This window comes from Apium graveolens, chromosome 2 (genome assembly GCF_009905375.1).
Source record: "Apium graveolens cultivar Ventura chromosome 2, ASM990537v1, whole genome shotgun sequence".
Classification (NCBI taxonomy): Eukaryota; Viridiplantae; Streptophyta; class Magnoliopsida; order Apiales; family Apiaceae; genus Apium; species Apium graveolens.
In genome coordinates this window covers 317,791,495-317,803,343 of record NC_133648.1, presented here as the reverse complement: position 1 = coordinate 317,803,343, position 11,849 = coordinate 317,791,495, and the positions used below count along the sequence as shown (strand labels likewise).

At 34.4% G+C, this 11,849-nt stretch overlaps 3 protein-coding genes across 3 annotated transcripts; 2 read left to right on the top strand and 1 right to left on the bottom strand.

The window, feature by feature from the left end:
* Positions 1-1,442: 1,442 nt before the first annotated feature.
* LOC141708925 (uncharacterized) lies at positions 1,443-2,504 on the bottom strand. Its single transcript, XM_074512763.1, has 2 exons — positions 2,180-2,504; positions 1,443-1,835 (listed from the first exon to the last, which is right to left on the bottom strand). The coding sequence occupies exons 1-2, from the start codon at positions 2,328-2,330 to the stop codon at positions 1,615-1,617; spliced, it is 372 nt and encodes a 123-aa protein (XP_074368864.1). The 5' UTR covers positions 2,331-2,504; the 3' UTR covers positions 1,443-1,614.
* A 2,322-nt stretch (positions 2,505-4,826) lies between these two features.
* LOC141708922 (ethylene-responsive transcription factor WIN1-like) lies at positions 4,827-5,845 on the top strand. The gene is made up of 2 exons (XM_074512761.1): positions 4,827-5,045; positions 5,130-5,845. The coding sequence occupies exons 1-2, from the start codon at positions 4,966-4,968 to the stop codon at positions 5,629-5,631; spliced, it is 582 nt and encodes a 193-aa protein (XP_074368862.1). The 5' UTR covers positions 4,827-4,965; the 3' UTR covers positions 5,632-5,845.
* A 1,253-nt stretch (positions 5,846-7,098) lies between these two features.
* LOC141704587 (ethylene-responsive transcription factor SHINE 2-like) lies at positions 7,099-7,633 on the top strand. Its single transcript, XM_074507811.1, has 2 exons — positions 7,099-7,125; positions 7,223-7,633. The coding sequence occupies exons 1-2, from the start codon at positions 7,099-7,101 to the stop codon at positions 7,631-7,633; spliced, it is 438 nt and encodes a 145-aa protein (XP_074363912.1).
* The last annotated feature ends 4,216 nt before the right edge of the window (positions 7,634-11,849 follow it).

The following is an 11,849-nucleotide window of genomic DNA, read 5'->3' as shown; positions in this document are numbered from 1 at the left end:
CCCCCTTCAAAAAATCATGGACAAAACAATTGCAACTATCGCATGTCATGGAACGATATATAATATATTGCGCGAATACGGATAGGAAACAGATGATTTGTGGTGATTTGTTGTAATGGTAAAGACCTCAGGATTGTCTCACAAGCACATACATGCTCCGTGAATGAACGGTGGTTGTATATTTGTACTCACTAATCAACTGTAAATTGACATTAAAGTTGTATCTCAACCTAATTACAGAGCCTAATAATTGAGCTTAACTACAACCATAAATTATAAAGTGTCCTTCTGTAGCGAATGTGATTGAAAAGAGAAAGAACACAGGAAAGTATCATCACATGGAGTGGCTGTCTGTCTTTCAAAATGAAAAGTAGAAGGAAAATGTTAGAGGCCTTAATATTGTTACAATTTTTTTTCTCAAATGCTTTATAAATTGTAACTTTTTTATAATAATATGGGACCCGCGTACATTTATATGCGCCCACAAATTATATTTCGACACGTGTCATATCACGTTATTTTATAACTATTTCGGTACACATTTTGGGTCAGGGTTACGTAGCATTACTCAAAGTAGAAACCACTTTGGAGGGTAAAGAGTAAAGCCCCGAAACTAAGGCAAGACAACTAGGTCGGAAATTACACACGCTCAGTCTTGACTGACCTTGTAAAAAAATAGTTAATATTATAAGTATCTTTGGTGTGTTCCTTGTTAATTTTTTGCACATCAATTCAGTTTCCGATCATTTGAATTAAAATTCTGGTTCCGACACTGACGAAGGACATACATAGGTCATCCGGTATGTCATATTTTTAACGTATTGCGCGGGCACAACGAGTAACACCAAGAACTAATCCGTCTCTATTGGAAGCAACTTCACGGAGGGCTCCAGCATAATGGGGCATGAGTAGGTTCAAGTAACAAACAAAGTAAACAACTAACGGCTAAATAGTTGATTCTAGAAAAGTACTTGTATAATGTGTACATGTTGACGACATGTGCACAGCTTAAAGATAAACGATTGGGTCTTATTGAAATGGTACTGGTCCTGATAGGAGGGCGAAAATTTGAGCCCACATGAATATTCAATTCAAATTGTATTTCAGTATATGATTGGTTTTGTTGCAGATAGAATGTGATGGTATAGTTGCGGAACCAGAATTGCACGTTCAGATAGTTCAAGTGGTAACTAGTAAAGAACTTATCTCTTGTCCTTACATGATTACGATTTCGTTCATCCCTATACATGTTAGAAAATGTATCAATTTTGCGGAACCAGAATTACACGTTCAGATAATTCAAGTAGTAAAAAGAACTTATCTCTCATGATTACGATATCGTTCATCCCTATACATGTTAGAAAAGTATCAATTTTAACCGAAATACCTTCCACCCTTTCTAGCTCACGCCACTAAATAGAATCATTTCATGAATGATAATCTACGGAAAGAAGGTAATCTACACGAAAACTTGAAAATAAACAGTGTTGTTAAAAACCGGCACTACTTGGCCTCTGATCAACAAGGTATTCTAGTTCTAACAACACACAAGCTGCATAAATGAGGTGTTAATAACTATTTACAATCAAGAGATGCAGGTGTTTAGAAGAATGATCAATACGAGGAATATGCAGTACGGTGAAGAACACGGTCCTGGAGAATACCGTTATACAGAGCCATTCTGTTACCCTGCAATTCTCTTCCCCTGTTACTGCTGCTGCTGCTTCTACTTCTGGTTCGTTGTCGTCGTCTAAATTCTTCGCTGTTTCCAACTGGATCAACTACGTCTTCTGCAAACTGCACCCTCTTCTTCTTTTTCTCCCTCTTCTTCGTATCTGAAAACAAGAATGACGATATATTAAATGGTGACATGTTGAAGATCATAAGATCCTGTTGAGGTCGTCCTCTCTAACACCTTAAGGTTTTAGTGCGATCAGTTACTTAGCAAAGTCAACATTCTAATTTTTAGTGCGACCAGTTACTTAGCAAAGTCAACATAAATATTCATATTATGTCGAAAAAATTAATGAAAACATGATATTTAGTACGGAAGCATCAAATTAAACTAAGTTAACCGTTTAACTAAGTGTGACGAGATAGCTTAACAGTTATCGTCGGTCTGTGCCAGATTCTGAGTTCGATTCTTTCTCACTCGAGAATTGCAGAAAGTAGGAAGTACCTGAAGTAGAGATTGCGGATGAGGATGCGGGTAGGTGAAACTTGTGCAGGCCTAAAGCAAGAACAATGACGGTGCCGGAGACAGCAGCCACGGCAGTTGCCAGCACCACCGTACTAGTACTAGAATTTGCATTCAATATGGAAGAAGCCATGAGAAGAAAGTGATTGGTGTATGCTCAATGAAAGGCAACAACATTTACATTATTTATAAATGGAATCAAATGCATTATTAAACAATTTTTCTTGGTATAAAAAAAAGGATGGCTATTTGGAACAAGGAAGAGAAGGGTGGACTTGTGAGTCTGCCAACCTTTGGAACCAAAAAAAAGGAGTGGCTCATTTTTTGAATTTTTATATTTTTGTGTAACTCGTGATAGATGACGTATTTGTGGCCCCTGTTTCACGCCCAATTCATTCCCACCATCAAATTATTTGACCCGAATATATTTTGGCTTGCATTTAGTTCCGATAAGCTCAAACGTCACCCACAAATTCGAATTCTCGATATTCCGTAAATAAAGTAAGAGAAATACTGTTCAGTCAAGCTTAGTCGAGTGCTTGTGTATACTCGAAAATTTGGACGAGTATTTGAATTTCAGTGACAACATCAAATATAACCGATTAAAATGTTAATATTTGTCTGAGGAATTTGTAATATATATTTGTATTTCTATCTTGTAACCTCCCTTCTAAAAATCACCGATTTTATCAATTAATTACTCAATTAATTATTTTAATATATTTTACCGATTTGATTTTTTAATCAGATTAATTACTGCACTTTTTTCTTAAATTAATATATTTAGTTAATAAATTAATTATTTTTTATTATTTTATTAAATACATTTGATTAATCAACAATCATCCGATTAATCCGTAAAAGGTTAATTTACAGAATAATGCCGATTTCCATTTTTAAAAACAACCTAACTGCTAATAAAGTTTAAAAACAGAACAGAATGACAGTTTACCAAACACCTGACAGTTTTTTAGCAAAAAATTGTTGTAACTGTCTGCGACAATAATACCAAATAATACCTTATTGTAGTTTAAAAATGTATGAGAAAAATATTAGTGATTCTCGTCATTAACGTATTTATGTACGTCTTTTAATGCAATCACGGAAGGTATATAAAAAAGTGAGTAAACGTATGGAGGTCTGGCCAAGCATGGGCTTCATTTCTCACACGGATCTTACAAAGATTGGCTCCAATCATTTGCATTAAAGTGAAAATAAACACGATCTTACATTACGTGTATTTGTTCTCTACTTCTTTTCCTCTGGTAAATGCACCCAGGCATCCGCAAATTTTTGCTAAAGTTCGAACGCTCGACATCCGTAAAGTGTACTTGTTCTACTTCACATGCACAAGGGTCTGCTATATATGTTGTGGAGTATTTTGATTACTCCTGCAATGATGCCATGTAATTCAGGAACCGGGAACACATTTTTGGGTCGAAGAGTTGGGGCATAACTTTGCCTTTCGTGTTCATAATAAATTGTGAGAATATTAGAGATGACGAAGAGTCGACCACGAGTCTTTCCGCTGCATATTATCTGATACCATGTTAAGAAACCAGTCACTCTCAAATCTTAAGGTATTAGAGAAAGACTCACACGGTTATAACACGAGTTAAACCAACCATCATCCTACAATGCACGATGTCAATGTACTTTGTCGCCATGATTCTTTTCGGGTCGTTCAAAATTACTTGGAGTGAACAGATGGACTCTGGCCTCATTGGCATCACAGGAAATAAGAATGTCGATGTTTATGATTTCTTTTTGGCCTCTGGATTACATGGATGTACCTTGAATGATTTGCTTAATAATATCATCATTACCGCAAATCAGACATGATCTGCTGCATTTGGGAGCATCTGGTAAGCTCAAAGCAGCTACCCCGTGAAAGGGCTAAAACAATTGCACATTCCATTTCTCGTGCCACCGTGTGGCACGAGAAATTAGGCTGATTGAACCATGGACTTATGGTTCCTGGAGTTTAAGACCAACTAAACTAACAATCCTCCTATTATCTCCATTAGGCATTTTACTGTCAACACCGAAGATCTTTGGCAATGAGTTACAATGATAGACGTCGCCAAGTCTTGAAACCACTTGAATTATACGGCCACTGAAACTGATAACTTCACTGTTCTGGAAGTAGAAATTTGATCCTCACTGCGAGTTGTTCTCAATCCATCACAGCCTTCATTCTATCCTGTTTACCCCCTTGTGAAGTTAACAAATGGCTTCTTTTTTCAACAATTGTATGCAATTTAGCCTACCGCGTCAATTAGTAATAAAATGTATATCAACTTAATGATGTTTGAATTATTAATTTAGCAACTAGTCTATCTGGTTTCTTACTAGTTGATTTAGTCTCAACAACCTTTCTTCTTCGTGATCAAATTATGTTTTATTACTGACATGTCGAGGATGAGAGGTAGGAATTGATCTCGAAAAATTAGTAAAAATGATCATACCACAGGCAACAGAGGAGCTCAGATTTGTAAAAGAACTTAATAGCACCTATGGCACGAGTAGGGTTGAGTTCCACAGTCCCTTCTCCTGCCCACTGAATAGGCTTGACTTGATCTATTCGTCGTAATTATGTTTATGGGACCTCTCTTAGGTGCAAGATGTAAATGTAACTCGCAACTGCCTTGCAAAATTCAGCCTTAATGGGACCGTTTGCAGTGGAATTTGTCGCGAACCATTTATATATCTGACCTGTCGAACATATAATCTTCTGACACCAATCTGAACAATAGGATCCCAGATCCATGGTTCCATCAAAGAAATACAGAGGCGTAAGGCAACGTCATTGGGGCTCTTGGGTGTCTGAGATCCGCCACCCTATTATGTAAGAAAAATATTTAAATTTTTAATATGTCTGCGATATACTGATGATTGATTATATTCGATAAATTTTGTAACATGAATGCAGGAAGAAAAGAGTCTGGCTAGGTACATTTGACACACCAGAAGAAGCAGCTAAGGCCTATGACCATGCTGCGGTTTTGATGAGTGGCAGGTCTGCAAAAACCAACTTCTCTGTCGACGTCTCTGGGAAAATTCCTGATGAAGTATACGACGATCCTTGTGGAGCTGGATCCGCCCCAGCTCCTCCTGAACAACACTACGAGGATTCTGGATCATTGAAAAAGAGTAGCTTGGCGGAAACAGTTATAAAAGAAAAACTTAAAAAATGGAGTGAAAGAAGAGTTTCTCCATCACTCATTGGCTTAATGCTGGATACTCAGAACTCTCGTATTGGTGTTTGGCAAAAACGTGCTGGAAGTGCTTACTCGCATTCGGATTGGATCATCAAATTCGATCTACACAACGAGCCCGATTTCACAGAGTGTCACACTTCTAGTATCAAAAGAGAAACTGGAGATGAAGAAGACAGAATTGCATTGCAAATGATTGAAGAACTGCTTAATTAGCAAGCAAGCAATCAAGATATCTGCATGATTCTCCGATTCTACCAGATCATCGTGAACTTTTACTGGATTTATACGTAGACTTCGTTAAATGTATACATTATATGCTAAATATATCTTATATTATTGTACTTGTGAGAATTGAGGGTGTGGATGTACAGATATAGTTGTACTATTACATGTGTTACCAGAATAAAAAATTATCGATTTTCCAGAATATCGAATCCAGATTGTGTCAAAAGTTTACTATACGCAAATCTTATTCGCCTAATGCAACTGAAATTGCTCTTCCTTCTTCGTCTACTACAAAATCTTGAGATTTTAGAGTAACTGGTTCCTTAACATGGAGTCTTCAGATTTTAGACGGATTTGTTACTTAATACAAGACGGATCGGTTACTTAACGTAGCAGTATTTAAGTTGGAGCAGTAATGTAAGTTGATGGATGGTAGGTACTATTGCGGAAAGGGGTGGACAGATATTGAAGAGGTGAAGGGCACTTGATTCCGGAGCCTATAAAATAAATATTGATGGTAATGTGACCTTAAGTTTGTCTTAATGTAAGACAGGAACGATCGTTGGTTGATCCATGTACCTTTCATTCGCCCACATCCCTAAAGGGTTGGTTTATATCATCAATGTCCTAAGTAAATACTTAGAGGACGTTTGAATTTATTGATCGATCGATAGATCTCGAGAGCCTATCCGAGTTTTCAAGTTTTATTATAACTAGCATCTGTATGAAATAGTAAAGATTTTTTTGTCAAAAGATAAGAAATACACCCTCCTTAGTCCTTCCCGGACTTGGCGAGAAGGGAGCTGAAAACGTATTTTAAGACTAGTATAAAGTAGTTTCTTAATTTTTTAAATTTTTTGTAAAAATTGAAAAAATGTAAAAAAATAGTGAGACATACGAAATAGGGGAGAATCTAGTAAGGGGCACGGGGACACCCTGAAATAATATTTTACGGTTTTTTATCATTAAATTATTTGAAAATATATGAAAGTACCTCTCGAAAATTGAAAAATATGAAAGTATATTCACAAAATATGATTGATGTTTCCCCGGATTTTGAATCCCAATCCGCCGCTAACAGAAATTAATAAATTATGTTTATTAAAATAGTGATTTCCGGGTTCAGCCCTGCTTAAAACTTAACTAAATTTTTTTGGAAACCAATTCGGAAACCCCTTGACTCGGCTAAACGTGTTAGATTTTCGTTTTGCCAATTCTATAATTGAAATTTGAAACCAAGAATGTACCTATAGGATTATGTCAACAGTCTACCATTATATTTGGGCTTTCACTTGAAACTAGTTTACGACTTTCAGTTTACATGCTGTTTTTGGTCGTTTATTCGGCCCAAAAATATATATTATAGATTGGGGAGGTAAATATAGGGCTCTCAAAGGTGAATTTTTCATCTTATCATCTCATCTTTTCTTAATTCTGGTCTCCTGTAGTGAATAAATGACATTTGATTTTGGGTCTGTTTGTGTACTGGCTTATAGGTTACTTACGGCTCGTAAATACTTATCTCAGACTGTTGTCGATCCAACTTATAAGTCGAATTTATAATTTATAAACTGATAAGTTGAATGTTAATAACGACATACTTTTTCTCGACGTCTCTGGGAAAATTCCTGATGAAGCATACGACGATACTTGTGGAGCTGGATCCGCCCCAGCTCCTCCTGAACAACACTACGAGGATTCTGGATCATTGAAAAAGAGTAGCTTAGCGGAAACAGTTATAAAGCAAAAACTTAAAAAATGGAGTGAAAGAAGAGTTTCTCCATCACTCATTTGCTTAATGCTGGATACTCAGAACTCTCATATTGGTGTTTGGCAAAAACGTGCTGGAAGTGCTTACTATTGGATCATCAAATTCGATCTACACAACAATCCCGATTTCACAGCGTGTCACACTTCTAGTATCAAAAGAGAAACTGGAGATGAAGAAGACAGAATTGCATTGCAAATGATTGAAGAACTGCTTAATTAGCAAGCAAGCAATCAAGATATCTGCATGATTCTCCGATTCTACCAGATCATCACGAACTTTTACTGGATTCATACGTAGACTTCGTTAAATGTATACATTATATGCTAAATATATCTTATGTTATTGTACTTGTGAGAATTGAGGGTGTGGATGTACAGACATAGTTGTACCATTACATGTGTTGCCAGAATAAAAATTTATCGGTTTTGCAGAAGATCAAATCCAGATTGTGTCAACATTTTACTATACGCAAATCTTATTCGCCTAATGCAAACGAAATTGCTCATCCTTCTTCCTCTAGTGCAAATGAACTAGGTGGCTCCGAATTGAGCTCAAAACAAGGCTCTTGCCTTCCCTGCAATTAACTGTGTTGCAGTGCAGGGCCGCCTTGAGGCCAAACCGCTTATGCTAATGAATGAGGCACCGAATTAATATATTCAAATTTAGGGGGTGTATTGAACTAGGATTTTAATGTATTATATATAATTCATGAATTTTAATAGATTATATCTGATTTTGATTTTACACGGATTCTAGATAAAATGTCGTAGAGTTGATTAAGAGTCTTTAGGATTTAAACACAATCCTTCAAAATCTCATGAATTATGGTGGGAATTCAAAAACCATAAAATACATTGAACAATCCCACAAAATCCATCATTTTATGAAGTTTAAAAAAATCCGTCAGCATGGATACCATCAAATTTTAATGGATTTTAAATAATCTCAGTTGAATACCATCAGATTTTGTAGTATAATTTAAAATCCAGATTGAATATCATCAGATTTTATAAAATAATTTAAAATCCTAGTTGCATACCATAAAATTCTGATACATTTTTTAAAATCTCAGTTGAATACACCTAGATTTCATGAATGAAAAAAATCTTTTAAAATCCTAGTTCAATACACCCCCTTATAAATTTATAGTTGGACACAACATTCAGCTCGGGACCTTCAAATTTTCAAGAATATAAAGATTGTTGAAGTGTATCAGATCTTGTTGGAGTCTGCATTGAGGTTTTAAACGGATCGATTACTTAAGTTGAAGCAGTAATGTAAGTTGATGGATGGTAGGTACAATTGCGGAAAGGGGTGGACAGATATTGAAGAGGTGAAGGGCACTTGATTCCGGAGCCTATAAAATAAATATTGATGGTAATGTGACCTTAAGTTTGTCTTAATATAAGACAGGAACGATCGTTGATCCATGTACCTTTCATTCCCCCACATCCCTAGAGGGTTGGTTTATCATCAATGTCCTAAGTAAATACTTTGAGGACGTTTGATTATGTAGATAGATGGATCTCGAGAGCCTAGCCGAGTTTTCAAGTTTTATTTTAACTCGCATCGACAAGAAACAGTAGATTTTGTTCATTAAAATAGCGATTTTTGTATTAAAATGTCAGGTTTAGTTTTGTTTACAACTTATTAAAGTTGTAACAATTTTTTAGAACCAATTCGAAAACCGTCTCGACGACTTGTTTAAACGTGTTAGATTTTCAATCTACCAATTTTATAATTGTTATGCCCAGATTCCTTCGAGAGTCCAAAACAGCTTTCGGTTATGACCTGAAAAGGAAGAGAAAGTAAGGGATTGTTTTCCGATTCAGCTCCGGTGTGAGAATCAGTAATCTGGATGTAAGGTGAGTTTGGAAATATAAGAAAGTAGTGAGAATATATGTAAAAAGTCCCATGTTTCTTACTTTTTTATACTAAATAGTACTCAATCCTGACATAAATAATTCGTCCATTATCTGTGTAGTGCGGACGACCGTTGAGACAAGAAGGGGTAGACGTAATCTTAAATGGTAGGGTGGAGTATTGGGCTTTGGCCTTAGTAGTTTGGTGGGCCTTCAGCCCAATGGCCAAAAAACTCAACGGGTCTTCAGCCCAATGGTTCAAAAAGCTTAATGGGTCTTCATTCGTTAAGTCTTATTGAACCCATAGCTATCGATAACCGAAACTGATAGTCTACGGTTCTACACAAATAGCAATAGGAGTATGTCAACGGTACACAGTTACATTGGGGCTTTCACTTGTTCCTAGTTTACGAGTTTACATGCTTGTTTTGTTCGTTTGTTCGGCCCAAACATATACTAGACTTATTATCAATATTAGTTTATTAATATGCAGTTATATAAAGTAGAAGGAGGTGGTTATGTAACGTCTCTCGAATTATTTCATTTTATTATTTTATTTTTTTAATTTTCTCAATTTTTCGAGTTAATAAATATTAAAAATTACAATTACTTTATATTTTCGAAATATATTATGATCATTCGTAATATTTTTCTAAAATTTCTACAAAATCTTCCACTAAAATTTCTGAAATCAACTTACCATTATAATATTTTTCTTAAACTTCTACTTTCACAAACTTACTATATTGATATTCTCCTTAATTTTATTTTTAATATTATTTCTTCTTTTTCTTTTAAAATCAACTTACTATGTTGTAGTTTCTTAAAATGTTTATTTTAATTTTTAGTGTATATTACAAAGATAAGTACCTATAAATATTTATTATCATTCGTAATTTTTCATTAAGATTTTTAAAATCAATTTATCATCATAATTTTTTTCTATAACATTTCTTTTCTCGTTAAGTCAACTTATAATCTTGATGTTGTCCTAAATATCTTTAAGGGCTCAAGTGATGAGATAACTCAAGTGATTAAGGACTTATCGTTTGTCGTCACAGGTTCTGAGTTCGATTCTTACTTAACCCGAGATTTGTTAGAACGGATGAGATTTGTTAAAACGGATACTCAATTGTAAGACATATAAGTTAAATTAGTCAAAAAAAAATATTTCCTTAATACCATCTCTCATTTTTATCCTAAAAGCAACTTACTATATTATATCTTTAAAATTTAATATTATTAAATAGAAAAAAATATTAAATTAATTATTGACTAACAAATAAAATATAATTTTGTGAAATTAGATTTGTGAATAGCAATATAGTGGTTCGTTGGAAAACGAATTTTCAATTTTTTTAATTTATTATATTTATTTATTATTTATAATTTTATAATGATCAAGATCAGAAAAAAAATTATTTTAAAAAGATCACTGCAAAACACGGTTTAATAAATTAATTACTAAAAATATATGACGATGTATCATGTAAACTTGAGGGAAACAAAAATAAAAAAATCGAGTGACACAGGTGACAGGACCACCAGCACCCCAAATCTCATTGAGATGGCATTAATTAATCCGAAAAAAATGTATCCGGTCCAAAATTAAGAAAGTATACATTAAGTAATATGCCATTTGTGTTACATCGATATTTAATTGTGCTTCCCAGTAATATTGGAGGAAATTGGACAATTAAATAACATATCTCCACCTAATAAGTAGGGTATATGATCATTTTCTTATTTATATTTATATGAATCTCCTCCGCCCCGGAAGAGCCGAATATTATATACGACCCTAGCTTGTATTTGTGATCCCCATGCAGGGCCCTTAGCGGAAATCGAACGTAAAATCTAAAATAATAAGAGATAAATTATTATCACTTGAGTTATTACATCCGGTACAATAATTTAATATTTTAAATACAGCTAATTTTTTTTAAAATAATACCCGCAGAACTGGGAAAAAATATTACTTTATCGAATTTATTATTTTATCGATATAATAATATTTTATTACTTTATCGATAAAATAATATTTTATTACTTTATTGAAGATTGATGTGAAAACAACGAGAATTATAAATTATTTTCGGTATTTCAAGATTCGTTCAGAATGAAATGATAGATGAGAACTTGGTCAAATGAATAAATGATTCGAATAATTAAATGAAACTATCTCTAATTTATAATATGAAAATGTGATAGATGTTGAATTTTGCTTAAATTATCCAAGTGACAATGATGTGGTTATGAAATCACCTACGGATGAAGAAATCATTTTGTCGGTAATGAACAAAGATGAAGAAATCAAAAGAAATATTTCAAAAATCGACACTTTGAAAAATTACTTGTAAGAACACGAGCAAAATAAATCGGGAGTTATTTATGCTTTACATGAAGTCAAGAATAATATTAGTTTTTTTTATCGTAGCTAACCCGCAGCCGCTACCCACGTGATAGCCTGCAAAACACGTGAAGCAAGGTAAACCGTATTTAAGCGATGGACTCTCTGGCTCTGGAGGCATAATCATAAATTCTCCTATCGTGGCATTCGAACGTGTAACCAA

What these genes read in the sequence shown, in the direction of transcription:
- LOC141708922 (XM_074512761.1), top strand. Translation starts at nt 4,966, where the DNA reads ATGGTTCCATCAAAGAAATACAGAGGCGTAAGGCAACGTCATTGGGGC. An exon ending in GAGATCCGCCACCCTATTAT is followed by an intron (nt 5,046 to 5,129) that starts GTAAGAAAAATA and finishes ACATGAATGCAG; the next exon opens with GAAGAAAAGAGTCTGGCTAG.
- LOC141708925 (XM_074512763.1), bottom strand. Translation starts at nt 2,330, where the DNA reads ATGGCTTCTTCCATATTGAATGCAAATTCTAGTACTAGTACGGTGGTG. An exon ending in ATCCGCAATCTCTACTTCAG is followed by an intron (nt 1,836 to 2,179) that starts GTACTTCCTACT and finishes TCTTGTTTTCAG; the next exon opens with ATACGAAGAAGAGGGAGAAA.
- LOC141704587 (XM_074507811.1), top strand. Translation starts at nt 7,099, where the DNA reads ATGACATTTGATTTTGGGTCTGTTTGT. An exon ending in TTGATTTTGGGTCTGTTTGT is followed by an intron (nt 7,126 to 7,222) that starts GTACTGGCTTAT and finishes TAAACTGATAAG; the next exon opens with TTGAATGTTAATAACGACAT.